Source organism: Ixodes scapularis, unplaced genomic scaffold, assembly GCF_016920785.2.
Source record: "Ixodes scapularis isolate PalLabHiFi unplaced genomic scaffold, ASM1692078v2 PGA_scaffold10__122_contigs__length_95168666, whole genome shotgun sequence".
Lineage (NCBI taxonomy): Eukaryota > Metazoa > Arthropoda > Arachnida > Ixodida > Ixodidae > Ixodes > Ixodes scapularis.
The window spans coordinates 59755804-59779529 of NW_024609836.1; the positions used below are offsets into that span (position 1 = coordinate 59755804).

At 44.5% G+C, this 23726-nt stretch overlaps 2 protein-coding genes across 5 annotated transcripts in view; one reads left to right on the forward strand and one right to left on the reverse strand.

Moving 5' to 3' along the window:
• The window catches only part of LOC8052247 (RNA-binding protein Nova-2), an 82773-nt gene extending 78682 nt beyond the window's left edge, over positions 1-4091 (reverse strand). Inside the window, exon 1 of the mRNA XM_042288472.1 lies at positions 4070-4091. The gene's annotated coding sequence lies outside the window, so the exon portion shown is untranslated. The remainder of the gene's footprint in view (positions 1-4069) is intronic.
• A 704-nt stretch (positions 4092-4795) lies between these two features.
• LOC8052243 (endoplasmic reticulum lectin 1) lies at positions 4796-23566 on the forward strand. Of its 4 annotated transcripts, none has more exons than XM_029991651.3 (14): positions 4796-5369; positions 5978-6064; positions 6150-6236; positions 6928-7005; positions 7268-7325; positions 7837-7886; positions 14029-14258; positions 15298-15418; positions 16872-17000; positions 19542-19601; positions 21025-21137; positions 22549-22626; positions 23153-23231; positions 23300-23566. In XM_029991651.3, exons 1-14 carry the CDS (start codon positions 5187-5189, stop codon positions 23375-23377), a joined length of 1431 nt encoding a protein of 476 aa, XP_029847511.2. In that variant the 5' UTR covers positions 4796-5186; the 3' UTR covers positions 23378-23566. The 4 variants fall into 4 exon arrangements, with proteins under 4 accessions (XP_029847511.2, XP_029847510.2, XP_040354849.1 ...); XM_029991650.3 differs by having other exon boundaries at positions 4980-5369; positions 5981-6064; positions 7253-7325; XM_040498915.2 differs by having other exon boundaries at positions 5003-5369; positions 5981-6064.
• Positions 23567-23726: the final 160 nt, after the last annotated feature.

Consider the following 23726-nt stretch of genomic DNA (forward strand, 5'->3'; position numbering starts at 1 on the left):
TTAGGTCATCAGGTTCGGCAGAAACACAACCGCTTCAAAAACGAAGGCAGGCGGCGAAACGAAACGCCAAGAGTATCAACCGAACGCCAGCGCTTAGAACTGTGCCTAGGCAGCTTGGTAACTAGGAAAAAAAAAAGAATTGTCCGCATACTATGGACATTCCAATTGTTGTTGATGTTGTGAAGTATGCAGAAAACGACCCAAAATATTCCACAGGCTTGTTTGTTGACTGCAGGCCGGGTGAGCGCACTGACCAGATCAAAAGTTTTTTTGTTTTTTTTTAAGGCCCCCTTTTCAGGGTTGCTAGGATCTTTCCGAGTGTACATGTGAGAACATGAGCCCGTGTAGATGCATGTTTTTTTCTCGATGTGTGTGAGCAACCTGCGACGAAGTCGACTCCAGCACTGTGTTCCCTGGGGTTGTGCTGGAGTCCCTGCAACTCTGTGTTCTTTCAGTGCGTCCTGTGCAGAGGAATAAAGGCTGTGCGAGCACTGTAGACCGACCAAATCTGAAGGAAATAAAAACACACCCCTGTACAGCACCGTTAGCGGAGACAGTACCGACGCATCCTTTCTCGGACTCGCGTGAACCGGTGACGGTAAGGCACAGTTGCTCCTCGCGACGGCCGCCATCTTGGCAGAACCAAGGCCCGGGCAGCATCTACTTGTACTCTGTTTCACCTTACGATAGATTTTGGAGGATGCTAGGAGCCATCGAAACCAATCTAATGCCGTACGAATGTCACACGACTTTCGAGATAGTCATGTGATACGTTCGCTGGACTGGCTGGGATGGGTCCACCGTAATGTCAAATGGAGTATGGTAAAATTACAGCCCGGTATTTTTGCCCCTTACGTCGGACACTCGGTGACGGGGAACGGTCAGCGTTCATTTAGAGGACGACGCTTCGTTGATGGAAGCTCCACGCACAACGTTTCATGAAGTAAGGTTTTAGACAATGCTGGCACTTGCCTTAGCAAACGCTGCTCATGTGGAGAGTTCTTTGCTTTTTGTTTTTATATATAGCAAGTTTTAAAAGGTTGAATGTCCAAGTTATTTTTTGTTTTGACCAAAATCTTTTTAAAATCGAGGTTTTTTTCTTTGAAATTAACAAGCTGTGCTTAATTTCCTGCAAAGGTGTATTACAAAACCCACATTTCTATTCCTAAGACGAAATTATTCTAGCTGGAATTTCTGACTGACATTAGGTGGTTTATTTAAAAATGGTACTATGGTTCGGTTGTACATCTCCAAATAGCTTGAAAAACAAAGGGCAATGTTCTTTTCTAATATTTGGGGAGAAACTGAGCTTACCCCAATTTTGAAAGAATCAAATCCAGATATGAATTTCGGGTACAAATGGCTTTTACCCCTAAACAAAGAACCCCTATTTATGCATGGCAATCGAGGGAATTCGAAACAGATGGAAGATGTTTGTCATTGCTTGTGGTACGTAATATGAGCCTTCCAGAATTGTCTGAATAAACAGAAGCGAGCATCGTCTTCGCACAGAGCCGGATCCAGGAAGTAAGTTCTGTACACACGAGCTAAGCAAACATTTGTACAGATTACAGCAGTAAGCATTACAGGTCACAAAGTGCAAACAAAAAATGGTCTATTTACTAAACCACAATTAAACAATTTAAATAGGAGTCTTTAATTTGTCACAATGATGGGGAGCCTTCAATATATAGAAACAATATTCTAGAGCCTTTTTCATTGTCTAAATGTCAACCATGTTGTGGCAACACCACAAAGAAACTAATTTCTTGTTCAGAAAGTCTCGAAAACTCTGCTTAAAGTAAATAAAACAATTATACCAGGTTGCACCTGGTGGATGTTCCCAAGGCTTCATCGAATGCCGTTATGTCAATAATCCAATCAAATAGCGCCGATGCACAAAAGTCTGGCGGCAAGCTACGCGAGTGCGCTCCCCGTAGAAATTGGCCGAACCAGATTTCATTTCTGTCCCGCACCCACTGGGTCTGTCCACCTCCCGTGGGGAGAGGGGGAGAGTAAGAGAAGAGGAGGAGGTCCGTGGGGTTTGGGCACAGGTGAGTAACTTTTGTGCCTCCGATAGCGTTGCCCAACCAGTCCTTGGGCATCTCAATCGGCTGGGTTGCAACGCGTTGACGCCACCAAGTGGCGCAGCACATAGCCACGCCAAGCTTGAAGTCACGAACGTGCAGAGTCTCCCTTGACGCAACGCGCTCTCCAATGGCTGCCCTTCGAGCGCTCGCTAGAACCGGTCGTTTGGAACGAAAAATATGGCCATCCGTTCCATGTACAAACATGCTATTTTCATTTACAGTTGTTGATTATAATTAACTTAATTCCGAATGTAAGAGGTATATTTCAGTTTTCATTTCAGCATCCCTTTAGGTGTAAAGGGATACTTTATAAAGCCTTTCAGCATTTTTATAGGTATAAAAGGTGTGTTTTGAAGAATAAATTGTATAATACATGGCTCACATTGATGTCACATCGGACGCCATTGCTCTGGACCATGCTCCTGTGCTCGTGCTTTCTGCGGCATACATTTGGCACCATCGAATTTGCTCTTCTTGGCAAGCCTTGCCGAGAAGACAAATTTGGAGGTGCCATATGTATGCTGCACAAGGTACAGGCACAGGAGCATGGTACAGAGCCATGGCACCTGGTACGGTGACATATGATGCCATGTGCAACGCATGCATAGGGTGTCTGAAATGTCAAGGCTTGATCTAAAATGGGCCGTAAGAATCGGTGCCTGCACATGCAATCTAAACTTTTCTTTAAAGGTGTATTTCACAGGTGGGTTTTACCTTGAAAAAAGAATGCGTAGCTCCCTTCCTGTAAAAAAGAAATAGGAGCAAAAATCTTGCCAGGATCAGCGGCAGACAGCGACGGAGACGACAGAGTCGAGTGGCGGGACACAGTTGGCGCGCATATTGATAGATGGCGTCGGGAGCAGTGTCAGAAGGTGTAGCCAATCAGTGAACGGAAGCGGAAGACAAGCAGACGAAATTTGTCGGCAGCAAGAGTGATGTCAATATACAACAGAGTATTCTTTTATTTTTGTTACTTCCAGTTTTGCTCTCATCGCCCACATTTATTTTTAAACCAAAGGTTCATTACAAAAAGATTATACTAATTAAACGGTCGTCGCGAGCAGCCTCGAAAAGGAGGTAGCACCGTCTATCAATACGTGCGCCAAACGCACCTTGCCACTGGACTTGGTCGTCCGAGTCGCCGTCCGCTACTGATCCTGACAAGTTGTCTATTTCTTTTTTGCAGAAAGGGAGCTACGCTTTGTAATTTAAGAAGATAAAACCCACCTATGAAACACACCTTTGACGAAAAGTTTAATTTTTTACTTGCAGGCACCGATTTTAAGGCCCATTTTAAATCGAGCCTCGGTATTTCAGACACCCTATATAACCAATCATGTGGCGAATTTTCCAATTGGTGAAAACAAACTTTCTCCACAAGGACCTGCACGGCTAAGTCCATTTCCATGCATGCATAATTTGCATTGACGTAAATAAACATTTTTTTCCCATCTTTAATCGCCCAATTTTATTTTTTTAAAGGGTTTACGCACAATTTAAGGTAAGACTTTTGGTTTGTAGTTTGACATCTGTGTTCACACAATACGAGATGAAGACCTTCCTTACGAATGAGCTTCAGAACATATTACCATAATAAACCACGCCGTGTGTTCCATAAGTTGTCAGCGACCATAGCTAATTTCCATAAAGTTTGTCCTAATGAGGTTCTGATCATCATCCACTCCCAGAACTGTATGTGAAAGGAACTTGGATGAGTGAAATGTACCGGTGAGAATCGAGGTGATTTGGTAAGAGGCTCAGAGCCGAACACACTCAATTATCTAAATGATTCTAAGAACATGGCTGTGTTCAATACTGCACCACGTTCCAAACAGAATTCATCACTTTTAAACGTCAATGCGTTTCAACGTAAAGATTGAGGTTCCATGTTCACCCGAGCAAGACCTTAAACGAGACGAATGGAACGTTCCACAGCGGGTTCCAACGCATTCTTCGTGGCAGAGTGACGCTGGGCTTACCGGCCGTAGCTGAGGTAATCCTAGTGACGACAGTAGGCTGATCACGGACACAAAGAACATTTTTTAAACTTCACGCCGAACGGCGTCTACGGGAACACAAACAAAAACACTTGGTACACTTCAAACCGTCTGCCATCTGTGGCGCGAATCTCGAAAAGCGTTCTTTTTTGTGCAGCATCCTCGATCGTCCGTTTGGCGATGTGGCGCAGTTACACTAACTCGTTAGAAAACTTACGTATCTATCAAGTATTTTGGTCGATCAGAAATGTAGTGTGTTACGTTGATATAACAAGAAAACACAATAAAAATATTGCACTCTTTTCTTTCTCGGAAGACTCGTAAAGCGATGCAAAAACGGAAAAGATGTACAGCAGAAAATAATGTGCTCCTCCGCCAACACTAAATAAAAATATAAAAACAAAATAACAAAATTTTGCGCCTTTAGAATTTTTGAAACGTTACAAAACACTATGGTGTTGACTGCAATTATCAACTTAAAATAAAATTTGAAAAAGTAGTAACAATACCTACATTTAAATACTTTTTATTGCCCCGAAACTGTCCAATGGGAGATAAATGCGTGCACCACAACCTTTGGTGCGAGTCGGCTTCAGAGATATTCGATTCTCTCAGTGAGGCAACATCGGTTCTGTATTTGTCGAACTTGAAAATGGAAACTTACTTGAAGTCAAAACATTCTGTAAAAAATGGTGTTAAGACGGTCGAGACACATACATATGCATTAACAAAATGTATTATTATAAGGAAAACACACACAATAAATAATTGCACACTATGAAACGCCATGTAAAATATATAAAAAACGCATTAATAACTATTTTGTTGTGTTTGACTACAGCGCTATTTTAGCCCTCGTGGTTGCCTCTGAAACATGCCATTAACAGTAAGCACGCACGTACCTCACCATAGTAACAAGCAGCCACAGCTCCCACTCTGCCAGCTGGAGAGGCGCTAGCTCTGGGCTGTGCGGTGGAGGTATGAGCTAGCGACGTACGGGAAGCAATGTAATCTCCGCAGACGACAAAACACCTGCTGATGTGTCTTCAATCTGAATTCTGGTGCTGCTGCGAACTTAACGGATAGTCTCGGAGGAGCCATGTTTATTTGCAGATTACACCATGCACCCGTCTTCCTGTACACGTTACTTCACCTCACCGGAGCGGCAAGCGACCTCAAACACATCGACGATTCGCTCATGTTTAGCATCAACTGGCCTGGATCCACAGCAGACGACATAGGCAATGGGAGACTAGCGAGCGATCAGCCAGATTTAACTAAGGTCAGTCATTCGAGTAAGGAAAACAAACAATCACGTAAGAAAAATAAACCCCCGTGCTTGTGTTCAGTCGTCTATCTGTAACTCGAGTCCCAGGTACTTTTTGCCATGTATAGGCAACACTAACGCACTGGCACACCTAAATTTTTGTTCGTAAAAACTTGCGCAGCGATTTTTTTTCTCGTCTTTACGGTTTGGGTTTTTTTACGTGCTACATTACGCCTGATCTCATAGCTGATGATACTGAAAATTGCATTTGAGAGATTCGATGTTACGTTTAAGTACGCCTTTAAAGTCGTTACGCTTAGCCACGGTTACATCTACAGCTGGTTACGGATAGATGTGTGATCTGTCTCGAGTCGTCTGATTTGAAGAGGCTTGTTTGTACACTATTGCTTGTCCAATTTCTCTAATGTCTGTGCACTTTGCTTCTTTTCTTTTTTTTCCCCCGCTACATTGTTTGCTTTTATTGCTGCTCTTGCCGAAAATTACATTTGCTGTAATGTCTACAGCCCATTACAGATAGATGTGTGATCTGTCTTGAATCGGATGTCAATCGTAAAGAAACTTATAAAACACTGCTGTTTGTACATATTTTTTGTCGATTTTAGCAGGAGGATCAGGAGTCGCTATGGGTTGTATCTGCGGACAATGAACGATACCAATGCATGCTTCCAAAGACACTGACCTCAAAAACGGTGAGACGTCGTTTTGTTACGGTAGCAAGAAAGTCTGTCTATCATACCTCGTTTCCTAGTCCTGTATTACACTGCTATGTTGCAGGATGCTGACCGCTCGACCCCATACACAGGACCGTCTCCATTGATGCTGCTGAAGCCATTATTCACAAGAATGTTTTGTTCATATAAAGTAAGCTACACAATATGCATTAATTTGCACCTCTGTATATCATAAGCATCTAGCTGTGCGTGTCAATTCAAACCAGCTCTATTTGTATCGAGATTCTGCATCGACGTTTGTTGTAGAAGAGTGGTGCGGCGTCGAAATGTTCATGCCTAGGGCGTCTATAATGGATCCTAGCACTGTACAACGAGCCGGGAAGATCTGCATGTGTACGTAGAAAGCTCAAACGTTCACCAAATGTGCATTTAAGTAGTGCGTTTTACCTGGTGAAATTTTAAGGTGTAGCTCGTCCTGTGAAAAATGATACCAACAAATTTGCCAAGTTCAATGTCAGACATATTTGTAGACAACCAAGTTAGCAATGGTTGTAATTTTTGGCGCCATCTCCCAATAGATGCTGTGAGCAGATGACACACACTAAATGTACACTCAATGAAACTTTGAACTCTTTATGTGCAGGTGCCGTTTTTCTCAGCACATTTTACGGCGCTAGGATTCATTGCAGACACACTATACATTTAGTTTGTTACAAAAGCAGTAAGGCAAACTGGGGGTTCTGGTAACTCTTGTCAGTGTGACTACGCTGTTTGCTCTTTTGTTTTTAAGTGTGCATAGGTAGTGGAATGGGCCAGTGGAGGCACGGATCACTTCAGGATTGCAAAGCTGTCGCATGAAATAGCATTCAACGTTTTTGCAGTTGGAGCAGTATTGGACGTATGAACTGTGTCATGGAAGGAGCATCAGGCAATACCACGAAGAAAACCAGCCCAGCAAGGTAAAACACACACTATCGTGGCCTGGTAGTGTCTCCCTTAGCATTTAGACACTGCTATTCCCTGCCAAGACCATGCAGGGAGCAGGGAATAAGTTACTTGGTTAATTGTCTTGGACTAGGGGAGCATGTTTGTTCCCGACAAAAACTGTGCAGCGAGGGCTTCATTTCACAGTGTCTGCTAAGTGGGACATGCGTGGCTGTTTTTGTATCGCTTAGCTCTTGGTCACAATAATAACGAGTGTCATAGAATCGTCAATTTCAGATCGTTCTACAACAGTTCCACCTGGGGAGATACGACGCAGACAAAATGGAAAAAGACGGTAAGGACTTGAACATTGCTTATTCTTTGTTCATGCCGATAATCTATTGCAAGTTAAAGGCCGACGTACAACCTTGGTTTTCTGAAAGGAAGATAATCAACTTAGCGCTCCCCCCTCGTAAGGTGCGAGGGGAGCCAAGTTGGGGCAAGGTAAAGAGTGGAGAGGATATAGGAAAGGCGGAGGTGGGCAGAAGTAGAAGGCGCGAAGTGGTATGTTGGCCTTTAAGAGTAGCAGGATAAGCCCCTCCCACAAAGCTCTCCGCTTGTCAGGATTGGTGGTTCCCTTCTCTCCAGCGTTCACTCTGCTAAAGTGGGAAAAGTGGAAGGCTTTGTGGGGGAGCCTTTCTTGCTTTTCTAATGTTGACTGTAGTCACGATGCATAGTTCAACTGATTGACTGTAGTCACGATGCATAGTTCTAATAGACTGTAGTCACGATGCATAGTTCTAATAGACTGTAGTCACGATGCATAGTTCAACTGGCTTACTGCTCTCTGCTTTCAACCTCCTCAGAGGCTGAGTACTTGCAGCAGCTCAAGTCAAGGCAAGAGGCTTCGAATAAGGTATGTTCCTTGATCCTCACTGCAACTCTAGAGGCAGGGAAAACCTGAACAAAATCTTTGAAAGACGTATAGCATGTGCCCTCGTGTGTAAGTCTTCGTGCCTGAAGGCCTGAAATATGAGTTGTTTGTAGTGTGCTGATACGAGACTATTGTTGAGGAGAGCTAGCCACCTGTTAATAAGGAGCCGTGGCAGAAAAGCTAAACTTGTGAAAAAAAACAAAAAAACCTGACAAGGTCATTTCTTGATTTTCCAACTGAACTGTTAAGTCAGTGTTTGCAGTAACAGACCCCCAGAAAACCAAAGCAGTAGTTCGGTCCATGTGCTGCGAAAGAGACAAAAAATAATCGAAAAACAAAACAAAGAAAAAGGTACATCTTGAAAGGCAAACATATACATTGAAACGCAACAGAGAAGTGTTTTCAAATAGTCAACAGAAATATTTCTGTCGACCAACTTTGCGTATGGCATTTGTTTAGTGACGAGTGGAAAAACAGATTCGAGCAAAACAATGTGTCCAACTAATCTCCGTAGCTCATTGCGAGGGCCGCAGGTGTGGTTGATGTTGTTTCTGACGGAAGAATCGGTGAGGTATTCTTATAGTATCCATAGTAGTTCCATGGAATATAGCGGCATCAAGAATTTCTGCATATCTCATTGATGCGGGTGTTTCTCACAATCTATACACCTTTCCAAAAAATGCTCCTAGGCTGCCGCCATGTTGCTGATGCTCATCAAAACTTATCGAAAAAACAAACAAACTAACATTCCAGTCGCATTCATTCTGTCGCACGCGCACCCAGCAAAAATAGTTTACAATATTTTCTTTTTTTAAATTTAATTGTGGTACAACGCTTTCTCAATGTCCTCGAGAAAATACATACACCATGAAACACAAAATACAGCGAGAAAAGACGAGAATTTTGCCGCTAGCAGCAACTGTAGCTTCAAACCCAGTGACTGGGCTCGAAAACGGTTTGTTGCCCCTGGGTTTGAGTGTTCCTTGGAAAGGTGTGTAGGAGCGGCTGGGGGTTGTGTTGACATAAATGGACATAAGTGAAAAGTCTGTAAATGGCTGCGCCAATGTGTTCCTCGAAGAGTGAGGCATTTAAAAGTGCACATTTATATCTAAATAATGGTTTTTTTTTTTTTTTTGTTTTTTTTTTTAATTTGCCATAATTTTTGTAGTAAATATTTTTTTTTTTTTTTTTTTGCATTTTAAAGGTTTTTTTTTTTTCTTTTTTTTTTAACCATTTGTCCAAAGGTGGTTTTGTGGGCACTGGATGAATATTAAAGGGACACTCGCAGGGTATTTGTGCTCGCCAAGGTTTTTATTTGTACGTGACATACGACAGCCTGACTACCCAGAACACAGTTTGCGGCTCAAAATTCGTTTTCTTTCAGCCCGAAAACCGCCGATCGAGAACTCGCCGGTTTAAGTTGTGCTCACTCTCTTCTCCGTGGTCACATGCCATTTTCTATGGTTTAGACACAACCACCAAAGATAATCAAAGTCGTGGGTCATCGAAGGCACGCGCTGAATTTAGAAATGGACAAAAATATGATAACCACTTTTTGTGGCTTCTAAAAGACTGCAAACACGTTGATTGAAAAAAGAAAAAAGTTGCACTGCCACATGATTTTTGGGTATCTTTCTTCTCCTCTATGTTTCTTCTTCCCCAGTCCAGTTTCGGTTGCGATGTTTTTACTTTACTAAAAATATACGGGACACTGTAGCAAAATGTTGATTGGGTAGTCTTCTGACACCATAATGGATCGCTTGGGAAAATATGTTTTGGGGGGTGTCAGTGTCTCTTTGACAAGGGGTCGTGTTTATCAAGGCGCTATCATAGGGAGTTTGCATGCAGCTGCCATATGAAATGGTTGAAAATCTGGAAACTATGACTGGGTTTAAAATGTAACGAGACAAATCCATGAAATAGAATAGTGATTTTCTCAGGAGCACGCGCAACATTGAAATGATAACAGAACAGTCAAGTGTGGGAACCAAGAGACTACCGGTATTATGTTTCGAAGTACTGCATACTTCACATATACTCACAAAACTGTGGTTGTAATGCTTGAACCTTGTCCATTGCCTCCCATAGAAACTAAGAGAATGCCATATTGAGATGTAACTACCTTAATATCCCGAGAAATAGCCCAACTAAAATTGATAGCAAATTGGACGAAAATAAGGGAAAAGCTAACTTTCGGTGTGGCTTAAAAAAAAAACAAAAGTTGAAAAAAAATGCTTGTTTTAGATTTTTGTAACCCTCAAAACTTGTGATCGCAGGAAGGCGCAATGAACCATCCCAGACAGCAATGTTTGCTTATTTCCCGCCGTGGTTAAGTAACACCGTTTTCGCCGAGGTCACCATTGGCCAGGGTCCTGCAGTTACTAGAAGTAGGATATCTTTCGGCGTTTCCGAAAGCAACAGCAAATCATACAAAAAAATAGGGGGCGGGCTATCTTTTGGGGGTGGGGCATCTCTCGTGATGTTACTGTAGCCGTTCTGCACAATGAAAACAATCCATACCTCATCTTCAAAGGACAGTGAGGTTGACGCACAACACCGAGAATTCGGTATTTGTTTGTAGGTTTAAATGAGAAACGCTAAACCCCCTGTGTAGCTTAATTGTTGCAGTGTACACTGTGTGTACGCTCTTAGTGTGAACATGATGTCGACACTGTTTTGCTTCCTGCTTCGAAAGGGTGGGCATCAAAATTTTGCCGCTTAGGATAGTGCCCCAAGTCGGCGCTTCTCAGCTAAGGTTTTGATGAAAGCTTTAGGAATTCAAGAGAAGAACTTGTTTGTGCTAATAGTGCCACGCTATGTTTTACGATGTGTGACATTGTTGATGCAATCAAGAGTGGTAGGAAGTGCTAGAGTGCCGGGAAGTGCTCATCTGGGGCGCCAATCTAAGCAGTAAAGTTTCATGTCTGCCAATGCACTTCCCAGTGTTAGGCAAAGTATATATAAAAAAGTACTTGAAGAAAAGTACAAAGTGAAAGAGAGGTTATGTGCTTCAAGTAAAGTATTACATACGCTGGGTGCAGTGTACTTGAAGTAAAGTACTATAAATGCAATGTACTTTCAAGTACATTGTATTTTTACTTGCACAATCTTTCATGATACAATTTCATTACCCTCTAAAGTTTTTACAGCAGAGCTGTTAAGGGCTAGTTTCCCCAGTTTTGTGTCCTTCACCAAATAAATGTCGACACAAAACTCTGGACAGCTACCGCTATTGATGAGCGACGGTGGCAACCAGGCAACCAGCTTTCCAGTTGTCTGGTTGCCACCGTCGCTCATAGATGGTGGCCAGCTTTCCATCCTTTCCACTCTGGTTTTCACCAGAGTGAAAAGGCTGAATTTCTCTAGGCGTCGTCCTAGAAGTCGTCCTTCAGGTCGTCCTAGACGTCGCCCTAGAAGTCGTCCTAGACGTCGCCCTTGAGGTCGTCCTTGAGGTTGTCCTAGAAGTCATCCCCGAGGTCATCCTAAGAGTCATCCTTGAGGTCGTCCTAGACGTCGTCCTAGAGGCTGTCTAAGAAGTCGTCCTTCAAGTCGTCCCACCATAATACAGCTTTGCTGGTCTTCCTTCCTGGCCTTCCAAAAAAGTAAAGTATGAGTACATACTCAAAAAAGGTACTTCAAGTAAAGTACAAGTATTCTATACTTACTTGAAGTAGTACTTTAAGTGTACAATGTACTTAAAATACTTCCCAACACTGCCCTTCCCAAGTAAAATGCAAAAAGATACTGATGTCATGTTTGTGGCAACAGTGCCCCGCATTGTAAATGTCTGCAGTAATTTGCGTCGAGGTTGGCTGAAGCTTCAGGACACCATTTTTACTGCATTTCACCGGTAGTGTCGCTCCAATTACGAGTCATTATTTGCCAGATTGTACCCAGATGCAGCTTGTTTTCTGTTGACTAAGTGCCTAGGCCTGTTTCACCTCTTGTTGTTGTTACACGTAATTAAGAGAAGGATGGCACGACGGCCTGGAGGGGATGGTTCAAAGGGGGGGGGAGTTTTACCTCTTAACATCATTGTTTTTTTTTTCAAATGTGGTTGTTTAAGTTGGTTTTTTTTTTTTTTTTTCATTTTGGAAGCATTACATATAGGCGACTACCATAGAATACCAGGCATCCGCCCATTCTGCGCTAAGTGCCCACCCCCCAAAATATTCGAAACATCTAAAAAAATATGATGCGCCCATCCCCTATTTTTTCGCGATTATTTTCAAATTTTGAGTGGGCGCTTCCTTGGTATTTTACGGTAGGCATATACCATGCCAAACTTTGCTGCAACCCTCCTTCCCCCTCCCTCTGCAAAAATAACAAAAATATGCAGAAATTCTTTTTTTCTTTTTGTAGCACGGTGCAGTGTTGTGTCACAGCTTGCCTTATTGGACTGCACAAAGCAAGAATCGCCCCTTAGTGACGAATAAACAATATTTTCGGTGGACTTTAGTCACAAAAAAGGTTGGAAACCTAGCACTCAAAGAGCAGACGAAATTCTTCAAAATGTATCCTTGTGCAGAAAAAAAAAAAAAAGTGATTAGTCTGCAGGTTTATTATTCCTATTTGTATTTCCCGAGGCCCCAAAGATAGCCTAAGGCCAAGCCTCGTAACACGCTCGGTGGTCGAGTGTATTAGGGCTGTTCGGGGCACGTGGAGCGGAAGCTCCCGTAGCGGAACCCGGGAATCCCGCATCCGGTCCCCAACTTTGCCCGTTTGATCTGGACGAGCGCCGTACCGGCGTGCAGTTGCACGTCACTGCCGCACGACGCACACTAAAGGGGCGGTGCAACAATTTTTGTATTTTGCGCAAATACCGTTTAGAAATAATCCCCGACGTTCATGACCTATAAAGCATGCATTCATTTTTCACCCAACGCGATAGAAGCTCCAAAAAATATTTAAAGAAACACGAGCGGCGTTCACCTCCAACTCGTAGCCAGAAGAAGTGGCCACATGATCTGGATCAGTTATATGGCCCCAATGTTGACTTTAGCTACACCCAGCGGTCGGCAAAGTATGCGACACACGCCAAGTTCCGGACCTCATTACAGTTCGGCCACCGTCGTTGCTGCAGCGATTGGATGTGGGCCGCCACTTGAATGCTCGTCGAGGTGTCGATCGTCGCTAGACCAAATCGAATGCTCACGCGCGATGCTTGGGTCCAGTGTACGAGTCACATTCAAATATTGTCACTGGGGGACTAGGCCGACACTGCAACATTGCAGCTACGTCATCGAGTTTGGCAAAGGAGAGACAGAAAGAAAACGCTTGCTTTTATCCTCGAAATTATGCCGCATCAAAAGAGTTTCTTGGCCAGTGGCATTGCGTGCGAGTATACTTGGGTTCCACCGTGCCAGTAGGCTCGTGTAAAATAAAAAAACATTCCAACTGAGTGTTGTTGCACTGCCTCTCTAAGGACCCCAAGCCAACAGTCGTACTGCGCTGGCTAAATCTTTGATCTACTGAGCTATGAGCAACAAATCAGTCATACTGCACTGACTAAATCTCTCATCTTCAGATCTAACTATGGGCAACAAATGCTTTGACATATGTTCCCTGCCTTTTAGATCACCTTAGAAACATTAATATACTGCTAGAAACCAAAAGATCACCATTGCACATTTTTACGAAATGGACCATTTGTAATGTACATAATTGAACCTTTTTGTAGTTGTTGTGGTTTTAAGATTAATTTTCTACCGTTACTTCAATCACTGCATTACTTAGTATTTTTTGTGCATGTTTTTTTGTGGCCATCCGCTGTACAAACTGTTGGCTCACCAACTGGCCATGGGTCGGACGACTCGTGGAGCTTCAATTCGAAGCTTTTTTCCTCTTTCCCCACCATTTGTACAAATGGAAATGTGATAGTTCCAGGAAGTATCATAATTAAGAGCCCAAACACCAAGTGATGTACGGGTGGCAGGCGGCCTCGGCACTGACTGCTCGAGCCTGTCGTCGCCATCTTAATTTCCACAATTCCCCATACCGCGATGCATAACAGGAAATAAACAATATTATTATCTGTTATAACCAGTGTCTCCGTACCTCAAAGGCAAACCAAGCTTACACTGCCTAAACTGAAACGTCAAATTTTTTTGTTTTGTTTCTTTAGAAAGTGCGTCCCCCGACGATGCGGCTGGAGGGACTCGAGATGCCCTACTTCACGGTGAACATGACGGACGGCACCATGTGCGACATCAACAATGTGCGCCGCATGACGAGCGTCCTGTACGTGTGCAGCGAGGACTCCCGCAACGACATCCTCAGCCTCGAGGAGGTCTCCACGTGCGAGTACCAGGTGGTGGTACTCACGCCCTACCTGTGCGCTCACCCGGACTACAGGTGAGGTGCTCCCCGACTTGTGCTTAACTTTCCTCGGCGCGTTCGTAAATTGGCAGATGTTTGCGGGTGAACAGACATCCATGAAAGTACATACGTCCATGAGGGAAGGGACATGCATCCATAAATGAGTAGACGTCCATGAGTGAACAGACATAGATCTATGAATGAGGAGACATCCACGAAAGTACAGGTATTGATGAGTGAACAGACAGACGTCCATGCAGTGTTGGGAAGTACTTTAAGTACATTGTACTTAAAGTACTACTTCATGTAGTAGGTTTAGAAAACTTGTACTTCACCTGAAGTACATTCTCCAAGTTTCTACTTGTATTTAAAGTCTTTTTTTCTGGTATTTTCCAAGTACAACTTGCGACGTCAAAGTACATTCTTACAACTGGGTTCGGTGAAATTAAGTTTTTTCAAGGACCACATGCTTGCGTCCTTGGCTTTCCCAGTTCTATATACTTCTTAGGTCAAGTGTGAGAGTTTACGAACATCTAACAAAAAATGGCACATTATTGTTTCATGCTGTCTTCTTTCAAGATGTCATCCGATCATTTCTCTGCGTGAAGTAATGACGGCTACAAGACCGATTTAAATAAGAGCCTTTGTCGATTGTGTTAAGTGTAAAACAACTAATCCGTGGCCACTGGACTTTATTCAATACTTGCCATTTCCAGAAATAGCTGATGCATCTCCCCGATCACCCCTTGAGCAATGCACACCAGTTTAAAAATGCAGCGTAAGGGAATGAAAGATTGTGTTAAGAAGTACTTGTATTTTACTTTAAAAGTACACTGTATTTATAGTAGTTTACTCCAAGTACATTATGCCCAGTGTATTTACTACTCGTAAGTACATAAGCTCTCATTTACTCTGTGCTGTACTTCAAGTATTTTTTAGATGTTTTTTGCCCAAGATGGAGTTTACCGGAGACTGGCCAAGTGTTTTACAGTTGTCCTCAAGTTTGTCTTCTTTGTGCCACTTTCCTGAGGGAGACTTTTACTCTGCATCTTGCAAATGCCGTCTCCGTGACAAGACTGGACTTTGCTCCCGAGAACCACATCAGCTGCATCGCCAAGGACGGCGCTCCAACCAGGCCCAAGGGGATGGTACTGATGGATCAGGAAGCCCACGGACTTCTGTATCCCGAGGAACAGGTCGGTGACGTTCTGACCTCCACTAAGCAGCGTCAGTGAGATCGCCTCGTAATGGGCATCTAATTCCTGAACGTGAAAGACATTGCAGCGATGTCAATTCCACTGTTCTGATTACAGTCGTAATAATCTGCACAACTGCAGATTCTATATGTGAAAGCTGTGCTGAGAGATATGTCCCTCATAATTTTGCATGAAAAAATAAAATGGCTCAAGAACTTGTTGACGGACTATTGGGCAGAGTAGATGCCGGGAGAAACTGACAACAGGGGATCGAAAAGCCACAATTCAGACACCGTTCCCCCCTTTGGGCATTCCCCAGTCTCAGGGTGTTTTTGGGATGTCTTGTTTACCGGATGAGCCATTTTTCAGGCATAGTTGCAATCACGCATAATGTTCTTGAGACAATGAGTCCAGCTAGTAGTGTAGTCCAGTTTACAGTGCAAATGTTTCAAAAATTCAACATTTGGTTTTAATGCAGTCTTAAAGCTGTCTAATAAATTTACTCAAGTAACAGCTGCGCTGTTTACGAATTCCAGGGTGCGCAAGTCTATTCCCTTGCAGAGCACACAGACAACCAATCGTAACAGTACAGTAAAACCTCGTTATAACAAAGTTGAAGGAGCGGTCGTAGTTATTTCGTTATAACCATTAGTTTGTTATAGCCAATGTCCATTTCTCCATACTATTAGCAAGCAAGGGGAATTATGATTGCTTTGTTATATCCATTAGTTTGTTATATCCCATTTTGTTATAACGAGGTTTTACTGTATATGACCAAAAGCCTGCATGCTCTAAAACCTCTTGCGATCTCTTACGACGAGAGAACGTGCTGGCATGCTGGCGCCGTCTATGCGGCGACCCCGGAACTGCATTTCGCTAGAGCGAAGGTTTTGCGGTATTTGCGAGGTCAAATGTATGTACTGCCCACGGAAATTGGTAGCTTATAACACCGACAAAAGCTTTTAAAGTTAAGAAAGAAGAATAATGCGTGAAAAAAAAAAGGGAGATAAACCGGACCGCTGTCGAACCCTCTGTCCAGATGTAGTGCTAGTGGTTCGAAACAAATGAACGAACCGTTATCTTATTAGAAAGTCGTTAGCAATTTTTTTTAAATTTTTAGTGGGGAAATAGTGGTTGAAAAAGCCCACGAATACAAGGGGCGGAATCACAGGAGCTACGGGGAGCGGGCCTTATTTTTTTGGCGAAAATTGCGGAACATTGCTCGGAACTTTGAACCAGCTAACAGTTACTTTCGAAACATTGACGTCTGGTCCAGACCCCTAGCGCTACATTTTGCTGGAGATCGAGCGTTTGGCAACATATATATTTTTGCAACAGAAAAAAAAAAAAAAAAAAACACTGTAAATATTTTTCTTCGACACGCCGAATAAAAAAGCCGCGTTTTGTATAGTTCATGTTTCAATGTCCTCTCTCCTGCATCGCAACTCGAAAGAGTCCCAGGCCGCCGAGAGAGAGCAGGCCGACCGTCGTCGACCCGGTGAGCGTCGGCGGCAGCAGCGCCCCTCCGCACGACCCGAAGCTCCTCCAAGACTTCCTCAGCGGTGAACACTGCCTCACCGGGGTGAGTCACTTGCCCCTCCCCCCCCCCCCTTCCCCTTCCTCTCTCTGTTAAAACTCCTTTCTCCAGAAACTGCTATCAAGGACTTTTCAAATGAACTCGGAATGTGTCATAGGGCCGGGTTTCACGAGAAAAGGAACACGTCGTGCCCGACCGACGCACCGGTCAGGGTCACGCGCGCAATACAGCCCCACGGGGGCATCATCTACATTCCCCGTTAAATACGGCAGAAAAATTGCGACGTTGCTACACACCGACGTCAAGTCACGCGACGTCATGGGGTGTGCGAATAAGCCGGGCACACCATGTGCCCAGCTCATTTTGCAACACGTCATGCGTTTCCAAGTTTACCAGACATTGCAGCGTGAAAGGCAGAGTTGGCAACGGACGCGGCCGTCGCAAGGAGGAACGGCGTTCGAACCCCGCTCGACCTGGTTCTTTCCTTTAATAATCTCTTTGCGCTTTCATGCAAAGTTCCAGCCCCATTCTCGGCCACCACCGTACGTCCTGGTTCGGAACATTCCCCAACACACTAAGCGTGTAAAAGCTGCGACAACTTGCGACTTCGGAAAAGTCGCCCTCGTGTCACCTGCGTAGAACGTCCGCTTCTATCGCGTTATAGTAGGAGGCACTAGTTGGCCTCATGAAATTGTTAATTCCAAATCTATATTAATGCCTTTTTTTATTTCTTATTTTATTTAAGAGAGCACGATTAAGACATGCTTTTTTAGTTCGAGGTTTGGTGTCGCGAGTTTAAATCGAGGTTAAAAATCCCAATTATATTGCAGACAAGTGAATCTGACTGAAGTTTGGGACCGCCGCTCGACCTTTTAAACGTACACCACCTGTGACAATGCGTCCCGCTTTCTGGCAAGTTAAGTGTGCCGTATTTGTGCAGCTGTGCCTCACTTAATAAAGGGGCTGTGCGCCAATTTTCACTCTTTCAGCAAATACCGCTTAGAGTGAATCTTCAACAACGTTCATAATCTGCGAAACATGCATTGCCTTAGTATCACGAGAGATACCCCACCCCCAAAAGACAACCTACTTCTACTCTTGCCACGATTCTGTATTTTTCCCAAAACATTGAAAGATAGCCCGGGCCATCAGTGACCTCGTCGGAAACAAGGACAATGATTGAACGAAGCGTAAACATACCTTCACATTCTTTTGCTACAACTGATTTGCTCTCGATGATTTTAGGTGGGCTATCTCTCAAGATGTTACGGTAGTATTTTTTTCTTTCTGCGAAATGGTGGTGGCAGAAAAAACACTAGAAAAAAAAACAACAAGAACAGCATCCACCCCTCAACTTACGGCCAGAAGTAGCAGCCACGTGGTCCGGAGCGGATTGTATGCCACCAATGTTTGTTGTAGCCTCAGGCTGGGGTTAGCAAAGCAGAGGCAGAGGCTGAACTCCAGACATTGTTAGAGTTTGACGTCGTATGGCGTCGTGCGACGGCAAAGTGTCCTGCGACGTTGTGCGAGACTGTGATGGCTTTACATATTCGTAAGCCCTAGCAATGTGCTTTTGAGCGGCCCCCTTACTGTGCCTGCTAAAGGAGGAGTGCGAAGAGGCTCTATAAACGCTATGCGTTTAAAACGCTTTTGGAAAAAGCAAAAGAGAACACATTATCTTTTTTTTCTTTTTGGTACTTTTTGAGTAGCAAACGCTTCGATCCTACTTTGGACAGTCCGCATAAATTGGGTTCTTAATGACTTACACTAGGATCTATATTACAGAGGTGCCCAAAGGTGGTGGAAACTTTCACTAAAATTGTGGAAAAATTGGCTCATCCGAGAAAGTCACGAAAAATAAATTGTTTGCTCTATACTTTGCATGTACACTTAAATAATATTTTGTGTCATTGTGGCGTTTATTTGGGCCAAATCACGTGAAGAATAGTAAGCGAATTGAATTTTCTTTTCATCTCAACCGATTTTTCAGTTGTAATAAACGCGACAATAGCCCAGAACGATTTTTCAACAACTTTGAAGAAAAGGCTTAGAGATAACTTTTCCATAGACAAAACCAGTTTTTTTTTTCTTTCTTTTGACTCCAGAGGATCCATGTATTCATACTCTCAATTAATGAGTGCACCACCTTCGGGCACCTCTGTAGTAAATGTCAGCACGATACATTGAGAAACCAATTTTCACGGACCGTCCAAAGTGGGATTCAAGCGTTAGTGTACACACGGTAGTAGTTTGTTTAGATAATGGAGCGATCGTCTATATGGGGGAAGTGGGTTGCCAAAAAGAAATAAAAGGCAAGCCTCGTAAATGCTCTTTGTGAAAATCAGCATCTGTCAACAAAAACTGATACTTACCCCATGCTTTATGAATGTTTTATATCGTCACTTTTTAGTGCTTGAAGTTGCGAGATTCGGATATACGAAACATAGCTAATGATCCAGTCCTGGGGATCATCAACCGACGGCATTGGTGCTGCCTTTCAATAAAATCTTGCAAGCGATTGTTTTTTTTTTTTTTTTTTTTATTAATCTGGGCGAGGAAATTATTTCATGCATTTTGCGTTTCCAGGGAGTTGGCTGGTGGAAGTACGAGTTCTGCTACGGAAAAAGGGTCACCCAATTTCACGAGGCAAGTGCTTTCCCACCGATTGGACGTCCAGTTCCATTCCGGTCACACAGAGCCACGGAAGCTCTCGCAGAATTCATTGCGGGTCCCAGCCTGAGAACTAATTACAAAACCTAGGCACTGTTCTTGGCAGTGAAGTTTTTCTATTTACTAGAGGGCAGTGCTGCGTAGAGCTTCCACTTGGGCTTATTGGCTCGCACGAAAACTGAGCCTGTCAGAAATGTTATTAATGTTTCAGTATTAATTAGAGCGTGGGTCCTCAAACGGGGTTTCCCCAGACTACCCTCCGAGGTCCTCCGAGCTTCCTCGACCGTCCCTCCCCGAGCAAAACATTCTTCCAGTTAAGCACAATTTTTAACAGGCCTGAGCAACCCATTAGTGCATAACCATGAAGTAAATGCTCTAGCAATGTGCAGTATTGTTTAGGTCTGTAAGCTTCTTAACTGCTTTATGGGATCAATGTCAAGACTGACAAGGCTTCTCTGGCTGCCATTCAATGCAAATAGGGGTCCCTCAATATTGAAAAGTTTGAAAGGAAGTGTGCAGTCTGATAAGAAATAAAGAAATTTTTCATTTTGGATTTTTTTTTCAACAGAATGCTGAATTTGTAAGTCATACTGGTTAATCTCTTTGGCTACGCATTGAAAGGAAACCTTCACAAAAAGAAAATACAGGGTGTGGCCGTAAGGACGAACACATTTGGGACGCTTTGCAAAATTCAAATTCCAAGTGTACATACCTGAAATTGGCCACGTGGATGTAGTTTCACCAGAAGTTTTATGTCTAGTTTTTTTTTAGAACTCAATTTCGAGATAGTGAAAACATTAAAAATAAAGCAAAATTGGAGACAGTACGTATTTCCCATCTCCAATATTGGCCCATTTGTCATCTGCACACTGGTTTATGAGCTCGCTCCCAGGTGGCTCGCTGAACGCAGAAACGCTAAAAACCAATAGCAGAGGCTGGCGACGAGCAAAATAATTGCAATAATTTACACTTCTAACGAAATATATGAACCTGGGAGCAAGCTCACACACCAGTGCGCAGACGACGATAGTCCGGTACAGGGCATAGGAAATGCACGGCCGCCATTCTTGCGTTATTTTATATTTTATCACCTCCAACTTAAACTCTAAAAAAAGAATACACAAAAACTTTCTTGTAAAACTATGCTCGCGTGCTCAATTTCAGGTATGTACGTTTGGAATTCGAATTTTGTGAGGCATGCACAATGGCCAGTCCTTACGGTCGCACCCCGTATATTGCATGGAGATGGAATTTCATGAACTGTAAAAGCATTCTTGGATGTGGCAGGGTGTGGCAACTCGCGTGTCTGGCCACCGGCACGCTTAATCGAAAACCGTCCTCAAACATTTAAAACAAATGCTTTAATGACCGTTCTTAAACTGGCAAACACCCATTTCAGGAAAAAGACAAACCTCGCACGAGCATCCTGCTTGGAACGTGGGACAAGAAGAGTCACGTGACGTGGATCGAGGAGCGCTCGGAGAGGAAACCCAAGAAAGGGAAGATTCCAAAGTGAGCACCCGCCTCGCCTCAATTTGTTGGGGACGTACGGTGCCCTTGGCTAAACCGCCTTCACCATTGAATATGCCAGGCTGGTTTGCACATTTGCATTTGATTGATCGTGTTATGATGGCTTCTTATTTATTTATAAATTGCAACGCGCAAATGCTGGTGTTATCTGTCGGGAAGGCCTGGAAACACTTCCGACCCGCATGTTACTAGCCTGAAGGTTTTGCAGTATTTGCACGACCACATCTTTGCACTATGAGAAATGGTTGCTTGTAACATCGTCGGAATTACGTAGTACTTGGGGTACATGGTCAAAAAACAATGCGCAAAAACATTAGCAAGAATATGCAGATCAGAAGTTCCAGGGCTGTTGGATAGTTAATGCCAGTCTGTTCCCTCGTTGCGAGTCATTCAGTGACAGTCAAATGCAAATGTGCGACCCAGCCTGTATAGGAAGAGCTTGGAAAGCGACATTGTTACTATGGACACCTCTGTACCCCAAGGGAGCATCCATAATGCGAGATGTTCGAAACGACGTGGCAAAAATGTGTGTATAGCTAGATGGTTCGTCGCCACAAATGTTTCTCTATAGACTGGCAAGCTGTTTACAAACAAGCCAGCGTTTGCCCACACCAGGTGTGGGCACTGCGTGTGCGCAGAAACCATATTCGCGTAAGGTGAAGCGTCTGGGCATGCGCAGTGCTGTCGACAGCGCCACCGCAGCTGCGTGACGTCAGGGCTGCGTGCCTATATTAACAAGACATTAATACGACAATTGTACCCGGATTCATTCCGAGCGGGCGATTGTTGGGTCCATTAATAAGCCGCTCATACAACAGCAATACTTTTGTTAATTTGGCAGGGGCAAGGTGAAAGACACAAAACGTTATGTTATTCTTGCCGACACGTGCGACGATTGGTAGACGGCAGAGTCGCGTCCGAATCTCTCGTCACTGTAGAATGCCATTCGTCGCGAGAGGTCCACCTCGTCTCGTCGTTTCTAAATTTCTTCCAACCTCCCCATGCCCCGAAGTTAACAACAGTCTTTTGTAACTGGTAACTCATAACAGAGCAAAGGCTAAGAACAGCCCAATAGAGTGGCTCGCCATTGCAAAAGGGAAACTGGGAATGACCCGGCACTATCTCATTCAGGCTCTTTCTTTAACCGGTTCGACAGCGGCTCTAGTCCAAACGCGTCCGGTCTCCCATAGTCGCCCAGAGGGCGAAAACGGCCTCCGGCGCATGCCTGTCGGCTTCCGCTGCGCTTTGACGACTTGTGCCGGAGGCGGGAGAACCAAAAGACCTCCCGAGCGTCCTCGTACCGTTAACGACTAAAGAGGTCCACATGAATTGCATCGGCACAAAGCCACGAACACGCGTACAAGAAAGTAATTTCTCACCTGTTTCTTTGAAGGTACGTGACCCACTTTTACTCCGGCGGGGACTTCTGCGATGCCACCAAGAAGCAGCGAGTTGTCGAAGTCAGACTGAGGTGAGCGGCCTGAGAACGAGGGAACGCTCCGGCCCGAGCCACCTCGAAGTTCGGCTTCCCGGCCGAAGCCAACGTCGGTGCCTGGGGCGCATCTCCGACCGGCGCGTTTGATGCTTCTTCAGACATGGCATTGCGGTTTTCGCTCGACAAAGTCGTAAAATTGTCGTGCCGCTGCCTGTCGCAATCTTGGCGGTGGCGTGGCGGCGGACACGGCAGACGCTCGTTCAGCCGGGACTTGCCGTAGGCTCGACGGTCCGCGGAAGCTTCCGCGGCGACGAGTCAGGATGCCGCAACGACGGCAACACTTGCGTTTGCGTGCAATCTTTAACTGGAACTCCCACAGCCAAAAGCCAAGATCGCGGTGCCCGACGGCGCGCCGCGCCAGTTTGAGCGACGTCATGTGTCTTTACTTCGGGGTCACTTTTCATGCATTTGGTATGGGACACCGCGCGCGCCGGTTGAGGGCACATTCCGAGCACCGTTCAGAGACGGCAGAGTTCGCTTGACCTTCGTCTCTTCCGCACAGGTGCAAGGATGTCAAGGGGCACCCTGACAGCGTCTCTCTCTACCTCTTGGAGCCCCGCACGTGCGAGTACATTCTGGGGGTGAGTTCCTGCCACTACGAAACGTGCACCTACCGCAACGCATCCACTGTTCCGTGCGTTTCTTGCAGGTGGAGTCCCCCATCATATGCAACCTCCTGCACAACCTCGACGAGCACGGCCTACAGCAAGTCACCTCGGACAGCTGACCGGGGTAGCCCGAGAGACGCAAGAGTCCGGCTGTACATACCACTTCTAGAGACGGGCTCGATGCATTAATATAAAAAGAGAGAAAAGAAAGAGCAGACGTCGCGGAAGCAAGTGCCTTGGCCGTCAGTCAAAATTTAGTGCCTTTGTCGTTGTCAATAATAAAGGGCAGAAGCTTTGTCAATTGCCAATGTTGAATTTTTTGTTTTAGGCATAGTTTTGTACGGGACTTTTGCGTGGACCTTGCCTGTTCATGTTGGTTGCACCATAGTGAGGCCATAAGTGCAAAGTAGGTGGGGGGAGAGAGGGAAGTAGTTTGCTAACACCCCTTTCTCCCCCCCCGCAATGAAG

Excerpts from the sequence above, each read along its gene's own strand:
- LOC8052243 (XM_029991649.4), top strand. The coding sequence starts at position 5,187 with ATGTTTATTTGCAGATTACACCATGCACCCGTCTTCCTGTACACGTTA. Across the intron at positions 7,887-14,028 it reads GGCAAGAGGCTTCGAATAAG|AAAGTGCGTCCCCCGACGAT; the intron begins GTATGTTCCTTG and ends TTGTTTCTTTAG. Across the intron at positions 23,232-23,299 it reads CGTGCGAGTACATTCTGGGG|GTGGAGTCCCCCATCATATG; the intron begins GTGAGTTCCTGC and ends CGTTTCTTGCAG.